This window comes from Balaenoptera acutorostrata, chromosome 1 (genome assembly GCF_949987535.1).
Source record: "Balaenoptera acutorostrata chromosome 1, mBalAcu1.1, whole genome shotgun sequence".
Lineage (NCBI taxonomy): Eukaryota > Metazoa > Chordata > Mammalia > Artiodactyla > Balaenopteridae > Balaenoptera > Balaenoptera acutorostrata.
This window is the reverse complement of record NC_080064.1, coordinates 139,190,051-139,207,866: the sequence shown is the minus strand read 5'-3', so window position 1 is coordinate 139,207,866 and position 17,816 is coordinate 139,190,051. Positions and strand designations below refer to the sequence as shown.

Here is a 17,816-nt window from a genome sequence, read left to right as displayed (position 1 = left end):
GTCTGAATTAAATGCAATAATCAGAGTAAGCAAATTGTCCAACAGGCTGGCTCTCCTAGGTGACACCTGGTCCTGAATGACACCGGCTTGATCCTAGCAGCTAAACTTGTTTGCTTACTTACTTTTGAAAGTCTGACAAAGAAGAGCAAGCAGAACCAGGTCATTTTTATTCTTCAAAGAACAAAACTGTATTAACCTGAACTAACTTTACAAGTTGCTGTTTCAGCAATTCACTTATTTATAAAATATCGTAAACCTGAGAATGACAGAAATGTGGAGTCTTACAGAGTCTAATTATTGATAAGAACTCCTCACTGGCTCCTTCTCCATGTGTTTAAGTTCAGAGAGCTCCTCATTCAGCAGAACGGTACAGTCTGAGTAGGGGCGAGGAAGGTACCAGAGAAGATAAAGACCTTCATCTGAATTTTAATGATGATTCAGTAAGTCTCTCCTACTTGTCAAGTATGCACAAAGAAAATATTCTCAGTGGCAACGCTTAAGGCTTCCAGACACAAGCAGATATCATACCCATAATTACATGTGAAACTCTGATAGACTGAATCCCCATCAGCACGCGCGCACACACACACACACACACACACACACACACACACACATACACACAAAGGAAGACAAAAATAAAGAGAAAGAAAAGACAGCTCTAAGAGGATTCATATTGCTGAGTCATAACTCATTTTCTTGACTCACTGTTCAATAGGAAACAACAGGACATAATCAATTTTTTTCTCTTTCTGCACTAAAGAATTAGATATTTTAGAAAGTTCATGCACCTCAAGTGTAAGGATCTGCTGAACCTGATTTCACCACAGTCACCTGCTTCACTAAAACTGATAGGGAACTGAAAACAAGAACAACCACAAACAACCACTAGAGAGCGTGAAAGAACAGAAAGAACAAAACCAGCGTAACACTTTTCCTCTTTACAGGCTGCTGAAGAAGGTCAAGACTGGAGCAGAAGGGGAAACACAACCATGTGGTCTACATAATAGGATTCCCAGAGTTTTGAGTGGATAATCAGGTAACCTTTATGAGTAAAGAATTAACTTGACAACTCAGAGCATTACAAAACACTGAATTATACCCAAGAAGTAGAGAGAAATTGCAGCGGGAAAGAAGTAACTCCTCTGAATGAGACAAAAGTTTTGATCAACTATAGCCAAACTTTTATCAGAAAAATGTCAATGGCTATGACGCAGAGCTGTTTACCTTCTTTGCAAATTTAATATATAAACTATATGGATATATATTTCATGAAAAAAAATTTAGAGAAACTAGTATCAAGGAAAAAAAATCATGAGTAGTGAAAATGGGCCTGACTTCAAAAAAACAATGGTCAAAAGAAAATTGTTTCACATACATAAGAGAGTTTCTTTCCTCATGTCATTCATTTCACCCTACCCACTCCCTTCCCATTTACAATCTGTCTTTGGTCATAAAATGGGCACCTTATTAGCACACTGCTTTTCTCTAACAGAGAAAGTATAAACCTGCATAATCTGACATCTGTATTCAGGACAGAGAAAGGAGTATGTGTTTCCTTCTAATATTTTTCTCTTTCCAATGCATGGTAGTAATTTTATAATTATCAGATTGGTTAATAAAGTAGTTTCTTTCAAGTTAGGTCAGTAAAATACCAGCAATAGATTAATGACTTGATTGTTTCTAACATGCGGAAATACACTAAGGCCAAAAGTCCATCTTCATCCATCCATCCATCCATCCACCCACCATATACACACATAATATATACACATATATCATGGCAGTCCTTTCACATACGCCAGCAGGATAAAAGATGAGAGGAAAAATCTAAGCCCTGTGTAACACAACATGAACACTGTTAAGTCGGATAGAGCATTATGTCCTCATTCTCACAGCCATCAGTCCTTTTATAAACAGTGTGTTTTAATAATGGATTCGGCAGTAAGACAGTCTCTTGTTTCCTTCTGGGTAGAGAATGTACTTTGTAATTTGATTTCCGATAGCCGAGAGCAGTAGTGAAACTGTTCCTTACAACTTACTGTTCATCCCTCACAAACTTATAAATCACAACTGCATCTACACAGACCTAGTCAAAAACTGGAACAGCAGGTCAAGCTTTAACACAAAAACACTGCATCCCTTCACTGTGCTTACAGCCAAATCAAGCTAACTTGTTCCCAGGAATTGTAAAGAGCCATGACAGATCCTTTTGACAGTGGCTATCTTTACTATTTAGCTCACTAGAATAGTGTGGCCTCTTTCAACCCCACAATGGTCTCCAGAAAAATAGAAAGGGCAGCAACCTTTTTAGGGACTAAATGAAAATGTATGAAGACAGATGTTCACTGTCTGTTGTGACTCTCAAGATCCTCCACTTAAGTTACCCTCTAACACATAATTCATGAGGTGGTGTAACAGAGGACCCTTATAAATGGAGGAAACAGAGCTGGACCTTGGATAAGGAAGCAACTGGTTCAAACAGCTGGATAATTTTAAAATGTTATCTTACATTAAAAAAATATAAACATAGAGAAGGCAGTGACTATGGGGTGACATTTTGCTTCCAGTAAATAGATACAAGTTACCCCAAAACAGCTTTACTAACTTAAATTATACAGTTGCTAAGTCCCAAAGTCTTTAAAAGAAATTAAAATCAATTTTAATTTTAATTTCATATACAGATATTCAGAACATGCCACAGCTATGTAATTGTTTATATAAAAGCAACATACAAACTATAGTTATTTTCCTTAACTGAAAGCTATTTTTTATTCTGATAAATATTTTGTTATATATTTTTGGTTTCGGAAAAGAATATGATATCAATATTGATGACATCCAACCCCCAATATTTCCTCCCCATAAGATTTCAATCTAGGTTTACGATGCATTTGGTCTTTAGGCAATAATTCATGGTACCTGAGCCAGCAGATACAGTATGGATAAAGTATAAAGCCTAAATGTATTGATAGCTGGTACCATGAAAAAACCAGTAAACTGCAGATCACGAGACCTGGATTTTCTTTTCAATTCTGTTGTAATGCTGTGATCTCGAGCAAGCATCAACTCCCTTAGACCTAAATGTTCTCATTGAAAATGGAGAGAGTGGACTGCAGTAGACGTCTCTCAAGTCTCTTTCAGATTTAACTTTCAATGAGCTAATTAAAGTTTCTAACTTGTCATTTATTGGCAGAGGATATTAAAAGCCTGCTTGGGCAAAAAACCCCACAAAAAACAAAAAACAAGCAAAGTTCTCATTTGAACTCTTACTGTTGTCTATGGATCCAACCTGTTGAGCTTTCCGAATTAAACAGATTTACTACACGCTACTGAGATTCAAGCAAGGTTGTTACAATATTATTAATGGTCAATATATTTTGTCTCCCTCAGAGAGAAATGGGCTGTATCCATTCCCAGGTATCTTAATATTTCATAAAGAATCTGGGGAAGATACAGAATAAGAAATCCACTTCAAATTATTAAAAGAACAAGTAAATGTTGCAGTGTTAGTATTTTGCTATGATCATTACACCTTTAATTTATCTGAGTTTCTCAGAAGGCTATTCTTGAGCTGGATTTTGTACTGGATGTTGACAGCCTCCACACAGTATTCCTGTGAACTCACAGTAATGAAAAACAACCTATTTTTAAAAGCCAATAAGCACAAAAGTAAACAGTCATTCCATTTGTGTAATTTTGAAAAAGCACACATTCCCTTTAAATATATACGAACTTTTAATTTCTGTCTCAGACAGACTCTAGGAACTCTTACCTGGGGTCTGCATTCCGTGAAGTTTCTGGGTGTTGCTAACATGATCTTTCCGGCATGCCAGTCAAAACACTTTCTATACCGTATGGTACTCACCGTGCTTGCTCACTTGCTCTCTCTCTCTCCACTTTTTTTTTTTTTTTTTTTTTGCTCTCGCTCTGTGCCTCAGACAGATTGGAATGTAGAAAAGCCAGAGCCAATGCCAGTCAAACTCCATCCCCCACACACCCCTCCCCGCCCAGTTCTTTTGCTAGAGAGCACTGAACAATGGCTATCCTTCCTGCTCAGAGCGTCTCTCTTTCACAGCACTGGATGCAGGAGGCAATCTAGTTCAGGAGAAGCAATGAGATTTACCTAGCGAGGTAATTCATTTCTTCTGTCCCAAGGGTGGATGTGTACATCTGTGTGTTTTAAGAAGTGATTCATTTTTTTTAAAGCAATCTACTTCAAAATCTGTCCTATTTTAGGGATAGAAAAATAAAACAAATTTCAGAGATTCTTATTTTGAGTGTTATTGTGCTGAATTAAAACATAAACTTTTCAAAACCCAGGGAAATATCTTACAGCTGATGTATATATAGAAGTCTGTTAACACAAATATTATTATCTTAAAGTCACTCAGTGTGTCACCTTATCGTAATAGAAATATTTTAAATTCAGAAAAGAAAATTTTTATTTCTCTGAAACCTTTCATTCAGGTCTTAAGCTAGAACTTCATTTTAAAAATAAAGAATAATTAAAAATTAATTTTATAAACAGAATGGCTCCTAACTGATTAGTCAACTAGTTGTGATGAAACTATAGATAATATCACTATTCTCAGTCATTATTTTGGTTTGTTTTCAAATCTGACGTATTTCTAGGGTTTGTTTTTTCCTACATTCCAAAAAAGGAAGGCAGGTCAATGATGTAATCTTCATTATTGGTATGATGACCTAACACATTCTGAAGCTGCTCGTCTGCTAAGGTTAGCATGTCAGGAGTGAGCAATTAAAAAATTCACTGTTTGAATCACTGAGCAGATTCCACCTGCCACTTCAGACAGTAGAACAGGACAGACATGAGAAGAGCCCGGTTTCAATCTTTTATCTACCGTTTAACAAACAGCTGATAGAAACAAATATACTCTATCTCTATTTATGTGTTTATATATATGTATTATATATCTCTCTCATATACAATCTAGATATACATTTACACACAGGTATATTTGTATATGTACACATACATACATATGTGTAATGAGTGTGAATGTATGTATCTTTGGCACCCTTTTTTCCCTCCCCTTTTTCTCTCCAAGTCTCAATGATTCACATATAAAGTCTCCTTTAATTCCATCATAATTTGGTTTTCGTTATCTGCTTTCATTTTCTTTAAAGGATCATAATACTCTAACATTGCATTTTCCTCTGCCTTTACTTTGAGTTTCCTATCTCTACTTCAGAAGAACTATCACTATAAACCCTATTGCTACTCAAATAAGAGTCATAGAGGGGGAAAAGACATAAACAAAAAGTTATACAGAAAAGAACAAACTAGGGATCTGACCATGAAGACTTACAGACCACAGATTCCCACCCTGCCCTATATGAAAAAAAACACCAACAACCCCTACCCTCTTCTCACTCAGGTGAGCTTTACGCTTTATCATTATTTGTCTCATTTATAATTAACCTTAAAATAGTGCAAAGTATACCAAAATTATTTTTACTTATTATTTCTCAGAATATTTATAAAAAATAAGTCATGATTTCCATCATTCTATCCAAGAGTCAGAGTCTAAGTTAGAGTCTAAGCAGTGAGTCTAAATTACCAGGGAAAGAGATTTCAGCTCAATAAAAGGAAGTCAGAGCCATTGCAAGGCGCTTTCCGAAGGGGCTGCCTACTACAAGAGGTAGTGACTCCCTAACTCTTCCCACACGGGTTGGCAGCCCATCTGATGAATAACTGTAGTGCAGCAGCTCTCAAACTATGCTACTGAACTCGTGTTCTGATGATAAAAAAGAATAATAGCAATCTTCCGTGACATGACAGAGAAAGTTCATGTATACGATTTTCTCAAGTGTGAGTTTTTTCTTTTTAAATATATTTTAAAATGTTAGAATCTGTTACTGTTAATTAATCTTAAAGATGCCTGGAATAGTTCCAAATTCAGATCGATAATGACATTTTCAGATATCTGAAGGTGAATTATAACAATAATTTACTGTGTTCTGCAAAAAGCACTTTTCCTACCTAGAGCTCTGATACTTGAGTAAATCTGAGAAGCACTGTTGAGGAAACAATTTTTCATATACCCAAATATGATATTATTCCATTAGTCAACACTGTTCAAAAGATATTATACACCATATTTTATTAATTTCTATACTAAATCTTTTTCACAAGTAAGCATTCCTATTTATAATCCCATTTTATGCCTTCTAGCCTTGAAGTTGCTGCTTCTCTATCTAGAAGTTCCTTCCTTGCCTGGTCTGCCTGTCATACTCTTATTTACCCTTCAAAACCCAGATTTAAAATTATATTCTTAGTGTGGTTTACCTTATTTCCTACCCAGAGTTGATTACATTCTCCTCTGTATTTTTTTTTTTTTTACTCTCCACTATTTTTTTTTCTTTATAGCCTTCATCATTCTCTAACATTATATTGTGTACTGATGTTTAATGTCTCTTTTCTCCACCAGAACATGAGGTAGATGAGGGAGGGGCTTTGTCTTGTTTTCAGCTTATTGCTAGAGCCTATAACAGTGCCTGGCTTAATAGGTACTTAATCAGTGATGCCTGGATGGAGAGATGGATGGATGGATGAAAGAATATATTTCAATTACCAAACCTTTGTAAGTACTTACACTGAGGAGTGCTTTAGAATAACTTGAGGACAGGGACCATAGCATATCCATTTTCTGATGCCACAGCCTAGCACTGTGTATGTACATGCGGTGAAACAAGAATATAAAGGAATTCGTCTCAGGTTTGTGCGATTTCAAGTTAACTAACTGAAGACAATTGAATTATATACGAAGGGAAAATAGTCATTTCATCATTTACCCAATTAGGACCTACTTGTAATAGGTGAAATCCTGATCCCTAGATGTTGCTTCTTGGAATAATTTTTAATGTCTCTGAACACACAGCCATGTGTTGTGCTGCCTTGATCACAGAAATGCAGCTTTTGAGGTAGACACTGAAGAGACTGATAAAATCTTAAACTACAACACTAAGGAGTTCTCTAAGAAGCTGGAGAAGCATGCGCAAATGGCTCACACTCCAGCCATGAGCTCAAGTTACAAAGTAACTGAAATCCATGTCCATGCAGAAAATCCCTCATGGGTTAGAAAAGCCTCATAGAGTCTGAAGGTGTTTTGAAATGATATATTGGATCACATAACTTAGAAAGCTCAATTCAGCACCCAGCATATTCATTTTGGTTAGATGAGGGCACTTGAGCCATTTTATTTTTGCAAATAGTCACTATTTTGTCAATATCTGGTTTCACATTTCTTCCCTATACAGAGAGTTGGATAGGGTTGTCTTGACTAATCCATCTTACGCAGTCATGATCCAGCACTGTACTTACTAGATGGTTCTACTAGGTTGAACTACGTGAAAATGCCATTTTTGTAAGTCAAAAATAGTCGAATATCAGCAATGATCAAATGAATAATAAGAAAGATTCAAACACTGAATGAAGGGTTGGAGTAGATAATTTTAAAGGTCTCTTCTGGTTCCAGAATTCCATATTATAATTCAAACATAAATAAGAGCATCAATCAAATTTAAAGTTTGGTCACCACCTTGTCAAACTATGGTCCTATTATAACTTAACACAGCACTCTGTTCTTGTCCTTCTTGGAACTTATATAATGTCTACCACATAATAAATGCTTAATAAATATCTGCTAAATAAACAAATAGCTTGAAAACAGGTATAAATGGACTACCGAAGGCTGTATCTATGTGAGTTTCCAAGTTCAGTGTCAACGAATATTGGTTTTGTTTCTAAAACGCTAGGATATTCTTTTTCTAGTTATGAATCAAAGAGTATGTTTTGTGAACTTTGAAGAATATGGATAGTATATTTTCTCCCTACCCCTTACAAAAGTAATTATGGAATTCTGACTTTGGTACAGGTATAGAAGTCAATGTAACAGCCATTAAGAAACCCTAAAACTATAGATGCATGATTTTCTGAAAATCAAAGGGCACACACAAAAAAGCTAGCTGCATATAATTAAAAGTTACTTGCACATCCACTTTCTTATCAAACAAATTAACAAATGAGCAAACAAACAAAAAATCCTGGTAATACATGTCATCTCCTCCTCCAAGCAGATACACACATTGATAGCAGTCAAACTGAGGTGTACACCAGTCTGTACGTGTGCTCCCTCTTCTGAACAGCAGATGATCAGAGACACAGCTTCTTCTAACCATAAACACAGTTTCTTTTAATGTCTCCCCATAAACCAGACTGACATTCTGATGCTGTGGCCTTCCTACTGCATTCTTTTCAGAGTTCGTATTAGAAAAGGAAACCATTGTTTATAACTAGAATGACAAACACCAAAGTCACCCACTTATTCAGAAATGCCACTGAAATTCTAATTTTTATTCCATTTTATTTGTATATGATGGGACCACAAGGCATCCTTCTCTTCTGATAAAAAGGCATTATAAAGACCAGAGGATCTGTTAGTCATATGGTTAGCAAAGTACTCAGAGTGTTTAGAAAAGGCACATGCCAGACAAGTGACAATTTTGATGGCCACACAACGTTTTTACAACTTCTGGCTAGGCATTAGAGCTTTGCCTTGCTTTTCCAGCTAAGATGATTTAGTAGACTGCATTTGCTTACCTGAAATGGCCACTGGTCAGGAGAAAGCACTATAAAGAGCAGGCAAAATCACACATCAGCCACCCTTCTCAATACTCAGGCTGTCATATGAATAGGACCATACTTCAAAGAAAAATAAGCAAAACCTTTGTGGAAAAATCCAGGCAAATCTTTTTCTAGTTTTATTTCAGTGTATGAGTAATAATATACTACAGAAACAAAAGCAACACTTCTATTTCTATGAAAAAAATCATTAATAAACAGTAAGAAGCAACTAAAAGCTTTCTGGGATAGGGTTGAATATTAATGGATATCTCAATGTGTTCACAGAGCCAAGGACATGCCTATGACATTGGCCCTCCTCATTTAAAAGAAGAGCTTAAATTGAACTTTAATAAAGCTTTCAAAAACTCATTTTCTTCAGTGGCTTTAAAATACATATATAACTATCTGCACGGCTTGGCTTGTTGATTTCCTGTTAAGCTAATCTGCTGTCACAACTGAAGTACTATTAGTCCACCTTTCCCATATAATGCAGATAACACTTCAGTTTCAGTAAAAATATGTCATTAGGCATTTATTTTTGCCTTAGTTTTAAAGAATATTTGCAAGTGTGGGCTACTGTTTCCATAAATCTACTTATAAAAAGCAAAGATGTCATGGTACAGTCATCTTTGGCATACCACTGATACAACAACATATACATGTACTATATAATTGAAAACACTAGCGCATACTGCAGGTAAAGTCCACTTCACTCAATTTCCATTACTCTCTTACAATTAACTAAAGCAAGCTAAAATCTAGCAGAACTCCAAGAGATAAATCATGAAGCAAAGAGGACATCAAAATGGACAACAGACACATAAAAAGATGTTCAACATCACTAGTCATCAGGGAAATGCAAATCAAAACTGCAATAAGATATTATCACCTCACACCCGTCAGAATGATTATCATCTAAAAGACAAGGGACAACAGGTGCTGGTAAGGATGTGGTGAGAAGGGAACCCTCATACACTACTGATGGGAATAGAAATTGATCCAATACTATGGAAAATAATATGGGTGTTCCTCAAAAAATTAAAAATAGATCTACCATACAATCCAGCAATTCCACTACTGGGTACATACCCAAAGGAAATGAAAACAGTATTTTAAAGAGATATACACACTCCCATGTTTACTGCAGCATTATTCACAATATCCAAGATACGGAAACAACCTTAAATGTCCATCAACAGATGAGTGGGTAAAAAAGATATGATTTATATACCGATGAAATATTATTCAGCTATGAGATAGGAGGATAGCCTGCCATTTGTGACAATATGCATGGACCTTGAACACATTATGCTAAGTGAGATAAGTCAGACAGAGAAAGACAAATATGGTATGACATCACTTATATATGAAATCTAAAATGTCAAACTCAAAACAAACACGTCAGACAGTAAAATGGTGCTTACCAGAGGATGGGTTTGGGGGGATAAAACTGATGTTGTTTAAGGGTACAGACTTGCAATGGATAGTAAGTAGGCCATAGAGATCTAATGTACAATGTAATAAATATGGACAACAAAATTATATTACAATTATGTAATGTGATAAATAGCATTACAACGGTAATCATATTACAATATATAAATGTATCAAAATAACACGTTGTACACCTTAAATTCATACAATGCTATGTGTCAAATATATTTGATTTTTAAAAAGATGGCTCTGATTATTTTTTAATAGAAAAATCCATTCCCCAAAGGAAAACTGAAATTCTTAAGCAAGGGGGAAATTAATCTGTGGTACTTCTAGTCATTACTTCTGAACCATTAGGATGGTGATAGTAATAAAAATTAGACCCTTTTATTCAATTATATTCTAGGCTCCAAGAGTGCATCTCTGTTCCACTTAATGATACTAGTGTTATTACATTTTCGTTTCAAATATTACATTTTGAAATACATACATTTTCCCCCTATTTTTTGAGAAGGGTTATTTTTGAAAGTTCCTATGTAATGATATGAGATTTTTTCTTATTTTAAAAGGTGAGATGAATGATCCGCCAATCTGTTAAAGTCAAGTGTAAAACACTATGGACATGAAAAATAACTCGATAAATAATCATTTTCAGTTTTAGAAAATATCAGTAAATATGAAAAATAACTTTCAAGAGGTTAAACTTCCTTCTAAATTTCTGCACATACAGTAAAAAAAAATTCTTTATAGTTACCGAATAAAGTTCTACATAATAAGAAATAAATTAGATAGTCTTCCAGAAAAGGCAAAAACAATGGTACAAAAGGTACAGAATTATGAGACAAGGCACATAGTCAATTCCAAACCAGCAATCCTACAAAGAAAGCACCATGTAGTTCACCAACAAAAATACTGCATTCAAGGATTGATTTGCCATTTGCTTTAATAACAAATTTTTCGGTCCGTCACAACGGATAACATATTTTCTCTCCGCAATAGAACATGGCATCTAACTTTATTATTGCTGAAGCTAAAAACCAATGAAAAACTTGAAAATCATCTATGAGAGATTTGTTTCAGTGATAGGAGTGATGTAACTCCAATAAAAAACAAAAATTTGGGTTTTAACATATTCAAGAATTATGATTATGTGCCTGTACTATTCTTTAACCTACCTTCAATAATGGTTACTATTAACAGATAAATCTGCCCCAGGATAAAATAAAGTTAGAGCGCCTATGGCTTGGCTTTTTGAACTAATTTAAAACTAAATAATGTATTTGACATGCTGGTCTTAAAATGTCATATTGATAGAAAACAGAAATAAGTGAAAAATAGCTATATTTAGGGGATGTCTAATACGTAAGTGATATTTTACAAGTGACAAAAATTGAGAGATAAAAGAGGGGTTAATGAATTTGCTAAGGAAATAGTCATTGGTGACTAGGGGCAGAATCACACTTCCACTATTAGATCTCTCAAGAGGCCATCCAGAGAAATAAGAACAGGGATATTTGTGTACGGGAACTGGAAATATCCCTTTCCCCCTCATGTCAGGAAATAAATACAATGGTTTCTATCTCATTGGCAAGAGAAAGATCACAACACTGCTTTTAAGGATATGTTTTGTCCTTAGAGAAGTTCTAGGCTTGAATTTGTAAAATGTGATTATTATGGATCATGGTTTACCCTGTACCATCAGCTGTTGCACGATTAAAATGATCTCCTATAAAACATTCTAAATTTCCTAAGGCTTTCATGATACATATTTTAAATTCTATATCACATGAAATTAAAAAGAATATGATGAATTGGAAAATGCTGAAAATATATTGTGCATCCTTGTTCACTGTTTAATTAGGCTCAATATTTACTGAGTGCTATTAAGTGCCAAACATGTTCTTGGTAGAGAAGTTCTCTAAATGATGCATGAGGTTGCATCTTTAGTAAACAGAATTTCATTCATCATAGTTGTTCCTAAGATTGCCAATAGCAAGAAACCTACATATTTTGTTTTCATATTTTCAAATAAATGACTACACATTATTTTCCACTAAGTGACAGTAAAACAGACAACTCTGCTAATAAATTTATTTTTTTAACGGTATAAGGAGATAACGGTTGACAGCGTCACAGGACTCAGGAGTACTCAGCCTCTTTTTGTTTTAGAAGAGATTTTTTAAAATTAATTAATGAATTAATTAATTAATATTTGGCTGCGTTGGGTCTCCGTTGCTGCGCGCGGGCTTTCTCTAGTTGCAGCGAGTGGGGGCTACTCTTCATTGTGGTGTGCGGGCTTCTCATTGTGGTGGCTTCTCTTGTTGCAGAGCATGGGCTCTAGGCACGCGGGCTCCAGTAGTTGTGGCACGTGGGCTTCAGCAGTTGTGGCTCGTGGGCTCTAGAGTGCAGGCTCAGTAGTTGCGGCACACAGGCTTAGTTGCTCCGCAGCATGTGGGATCTTCCTGGACCAGGGCTCGAACCTGTGTCCCCTGCATTGGCAGGCGGATTCTTAACCACTGCGCCACCAGGGAAGTCCTAAGAACTCAGCCTCTTTTGCTCACCACTCTAAGGTGAGCAGCAGAAAGAGCATAGAGGTTCAGAGGACTAACTGTAGGGCGAGATTACCAGGTTCAAATACCAGCTGTGCCATTTACTATTTACAGAGTCTTGGAAAAGCCCTGCCTTGGTTTCATTAAATATTAAAAAAGTAAACAAACAGAGATAATAATAGTACCTAGCTCATAGAGTAAAGTAAGTAAATATTTGCAAAGTGCTTGGAACAATCCCTGGCACAAACCACTATGTAAGCATTTGTTGAATAAAATAAAATAAAAATAGTATTCTGTGTGTTTGGGGGAGGGAGGCTGTAAAAAGGCGGGGGGCGGGGAATGAGAACAGTTTTTATCATTCATCCCTGATTTGACATGGCATTCTTTCCCTCAAAAAGCTCACCTTCTTGTGATAGATATCTTTATGGATTTCTTCATTTACCAGGACTCACAAGCTACCATCACCTTGGATTCTCTAAATGGTTCTTTTCCTTCCATTTATAAAAATGTTTAATTCTTTTACCAGAGATCACTTTTAATGCATTCATTACATGGTCTAGAGTACATCCCCCTGCAACTACAATCATGTGAAGAAGTCTGTAACTTTGTCAAAAAAGTATTACTCTTACCAAGACTACTAGAGATAAGACACTACATATACCCTATACTGTAATAGTAGATGCCTCGATAAGAAAATGCTGACATTATAAATTACCCAAGGAGAGGTACAAATGAAATGTTCTGTGAAATAATTTCTCAGTAGGTATGTAGGATAGTATCTTATAGAACTTTGGGCATATATTTCAAGCAGCACCAGTAAAACAAACTAACACATCACTTATGTTCCTCATATTACGGGCTAATATTAGCTCAATCTTCAGCACTTATCCAATGAAATAATTTTGAGACAAGATTGTGCAGGGTTTACTAGTCACCTGATAGTAATGCTGTAATAAAGTGGAACTGAAATAAACTGGTGCCTTCACTTTAGCAGTCAACAACATTTATACTTTTCCTGCCACAAATGACCCTGATAACTTAAGGCAATTTAGTCAACAATATTATCAACCAAGATTTATTGAATGTATAATAAATACTGATCTAAATACTGCTGGAGATAGATTTTCCTGTCCAGTTGATAGTAAGAAGTACATCCAAAGTGGTTAAAGGGCATTAAATTTCGTCAAATTAATTGTTTGCTGTGTACTTCATTTCTGATTACATATTTACTATCTGTGACTGTTTTTTAATGAAAGGAGTTGTTCTCATGAAAAATCTGGCATCTAGAATGTTTGTCATAATCTATTAAACTATGCATAATTTGTACTTAAAGTCTGAAATTTCAGTACCGTACTTAAAAACTAGTTGGATTTTAAATGTGTTCATACATCGATTGTATGGAACTCAAGATTTCTTTTCTCACAGAAAATACAACAAAACTGGCAGAGAGAAAGAAACAAACATTTAATGAGCACCCAGTATGTGCCAGCATTCTTCTGGGGAACTTAATTTTAACATGTTATTTTTCACAACACTGTAAAGTAGTAACTATCATGCTGATTTTACACGTTCAGAAGGTTGTTTCCTTAAATTACACATTATTAAGTAATATATGTACATTGTGGGAAAAATCTCAACTATACTTAAAATCAAATAAATAAAAAAATAGCAACCCCATAACCCACCCCATCAAAGGCATTCCTTCTTTTAATTTTTAGCCTTGTCTTTTGGTATTTATCTCAACATTTCTAAATAAAACCTAGTGGTATAAGAATATTATTTAGATATATTGAGATTAAATTGAGAAGGCCCTAAAAGCCTTCTATCCTCTTACCCCAGTTTGGACTGGACACTCTCTCAGCCAGCTACATGGCTGCCATCCGGGACATCCCTTCACCAGTATTCTGGGGATTCCCTTTGTCTTTTTCTTGTCCTTTTCGATTTACCCCTTCTGTTACTTGACAGATCATTTAGCTTGGAATACAATTTCAGTTTTGAGTCATGTTCACGTGGAACTTTAACAGCACTACTCCATGGTCTTAGCCTCTAACATTGCTGTCAAGAACTCAGATGCCACTCTTATTCGAATGCTGTATAGCATATTTTTGTTTCTGTTTTAAATCCCTATAAACTTTTAGGAGGTTCTCCTTATCACAGATGTTCCGAAATTTCCCGAAGATGTGCTTTGAAATAGGTCTTTATTTACGTTGCTGAGCACTTAACAGGTTCATTTAACCTGGAAACTCATAACCTTCAGTTCTGGGAATTTTTCCTTCAGATCTTGACCAAATGTCCCTTAAACAGTGAGATTTTCCCTGGTCATCTCATATAGAATAATGTTCCTCTGCCTTCTTGCCCACCCACAGTACTCTCTAGATCCTGTACCCCACCTCAATTTTCCCCCACTGCATTCATCACCCTATGACATAACGTAGAGCTGTCTATCTTTGTCAGTCTACTCCTACCAGAATGTAAGCTCCATGAAGGCAGGGGCTTTGGTCTGCACTGCTGACTGTTTTGAATGCTTTATTCACATAGGCCAGAACAGTGTGCAGCATTTAATAGAAATTTTAAAAATATATATGATGAATGAAAGGATTATCTCCATAAGGAAAGGTAATTTGCTAAGTCAGTCACTCTGTAGGGCTTTGAATCGGGAACAAAATCTTGGGAAGAGAGAAAAGAGAGACAAGGTCTCACAGCTGCTTGTCAGTAATTTAAGTCATTTTAAAATAAGAAATAGTCAATCAGTAATTGCCATTTGTACAAAGGGATGGGGAAGCACCATAATAAACTGGATTTTGAGTCATACATATTTGGGTTTGAATTTTGGTTCTGCCATTCATTTGGCATCAGTATTCTTGTCTATAAAATGAGGATAATAACAGCGTCTGTTTCACAGGACTACTGCCAGGAGTAGATGACAGAATGCATAGCCAGTCCTTAGCATGGTCACTATTTCATCATCATTGTGTCTATCTGGCCACACTTCTCATTTCTTCATATTCATAACTATTCTTTATTTTTATTCTAAAAATATAAAGAGATAAAACTGATAGAGCAATCAGTGATACTAAGAAACAGGAAGAATCAGAGATTCCCACTTAAAATAGCCAGTTCATGGTATTGTATCCAAAAAACATAACAGGTGGTGAGATAAAGTCGACACAGCATACTTATTCAAGAATTTATTGAATTTATCAAAAAAAAAAAAAACCCAAGTGTATTAGTTTCCTAGGGCTGTTACAGCAAATTACCACAAACTGAGTGGCTTAAAAATAACAGAAAATTATCTCTCACAGTTTTCTGGAGACGAGAAGTCCAAAATTAAGGTATAGGCAAAGCTGTACTTCCTCCAAAGGCCAAAGGAGAGCATCTTTCCTTGATTCTTCCAGCTTTTGATAGCTTCAGGCACTTCTTGGCTTGTGTCTATGTAACTCCAATCTTTGCTTCTGCTTCACAAGGCTTTCTCCTCTGTGTCTATGTCTTCTTCTCTTCTGTCTCTTATAAGGACAGAAATCTTATTGGATTTAGAACCCATCCAGATAAACCAGGATGGCCTCATTGAGAGATCCTTAATTTAATTTCTTCTGCAAAGTCCCTCTTCCCAAATAAAGTCACATTCACAGGTTCTGGATATTAGGACAAGGCCACTTGGAGATCAGGACATTTTTGAAGGCCATCATCAATTCACTACACCAGGTATATATTTTGTTCTTCCTACTGGATTTTTGTTGTATATTCCTATTGGGTTTTCTCTATTGTTTTTGTAGCTACAAGAATCAGTAAGGGTGTCTTCCTGCCCATTATGCCTTCAGATTCAACAACAGATTATGATGTTATTTATTACCGTCTCCATGGCATTTTAACAGTTTTCTGATATCCAGTTTCTAATTTTAAAAAACTTTCTAGCCTCAAGAATCCACCTTCTAATTTAAATGGATACTAGAATATAGTGTGCTTTAAAATAGCTATTACGAGGTCCTCAATGACAGCAACTAAACTTGGATACATACAAATACTAGAATTTTAAAAAGAGTTTGGTAATTTTTAAGTTTTATTCAAAATAGAGAAGAAACATTAGTTAGAATGAGATTATCCTATTTACCTGGACATTATTACTACATCAAACTGGTCCTTCAGTAAGGACCTTACAATATTTATATGATGGTATGACAACAGTACTGCAACGGACTAAATGTTGGTGTCCCTCCAAAATTCGTGTGTTGAAATTCTAACCGCCAGAGTGGTGGGATTAGGAGTTGGGGCATTTAGGAGGTAATTAGGCCATGAGGGTGGAGCTCTCATGAATAGAATTAGTACTCTTATAAAAGCGACCCCAGAGAGCTCCCACGCCCTCTTCCCACCATGTGAGGATACAAGAAGTCAGCAGTCTGCAACCCAGAAGAGGGCCCTTAGCAGACATCAAATCTGTTTGCTGTTAAACCACCCAGTCTATGGTATCCTATTATAGCAGCAGGGACTAAGACAAGTACTATATAAGAATGTATTATTTAGGCATAAATACAACAGAGCAGTTAAATTCATTGCTAAGTTTGGGAAAGCTTGTGGAAATTTTAGTATAATTCTAATTTATTAACCATAGAAACACATTTAGTTATAAAAGCTCATCTTTATCAACAACCCTATGCTATATCACTGACATTAAACATTATTAAAGAGGCCACATTTTCTCCTCATTCCTATTTTGCATGCGGTTTCTTTTTTGGGAGGCTTACCTACCACTGTGGAACCTTCTAGCTTTGAGCAGCTACTCCAAGGCTATTTTTATCTAATTGTTTTGTGCACTGCTGATGATATTCTGCTTTTAAATATATTTTTCTCTCTCTTACTGTCAGTCACTCCCAATGTATTATTTCACAGGCTCCCTCCCTAGCTCATCTGGTTCCTAACACACATCTGAATACTTCCCTACAGTTCCTACTTCTAAAAATTAATTATAAAAGGTTTGTTTAAATATGTTTTTGACTCTTTGATGGCACTACTTTGATTAAAGTAAAAGGAAAAAAACCCAAAGTGCTCTAAGATAAAAAAAAATGAACTGACATAAAATAATAATCTTTATTACCAGTTCTCTTTCTACTTCAGTCTCTTTCACTTCCTTCCTATCCCAAGAATTCATCTTCTTTTTACTCTTTTCTACCTTGAATTTTTCCTGTTAT

The 17,816-nt window shown here is 35.6% G+C and overlaps 1 protein-coding gene across 5 annotated transcripts in view; it reads right to left on the bottom strand.

The window, feature by feature from the left end:
• Window positions 1-17,816, bottom strand: part of RASAL2 (RAS protein activator like 2) — a 396,742-nt gene that overhangs the window by 148,727 nt on the left and 230,199 nt on the right. The window contains exon 1 of one of the 5 annotated variants that reach the window (XM_057544821.1): window positions 3,776-3,895. The exons of the other annotated variants lie outside the window; for them this stretch is intronic. Within the exon in view, the coding sequence (XP_057400804.1) occupies window positions 3,776-3,788 (13 nt within the window). The 5' untranslated portion in view covers window positions 3,789-3,895. Of the gene's footprint in view, window positions 1-3,775; window positions 3,896-17,816 lie in introns of those variants that run through there. 5 annotated transcript variants of the gene reach the window in all.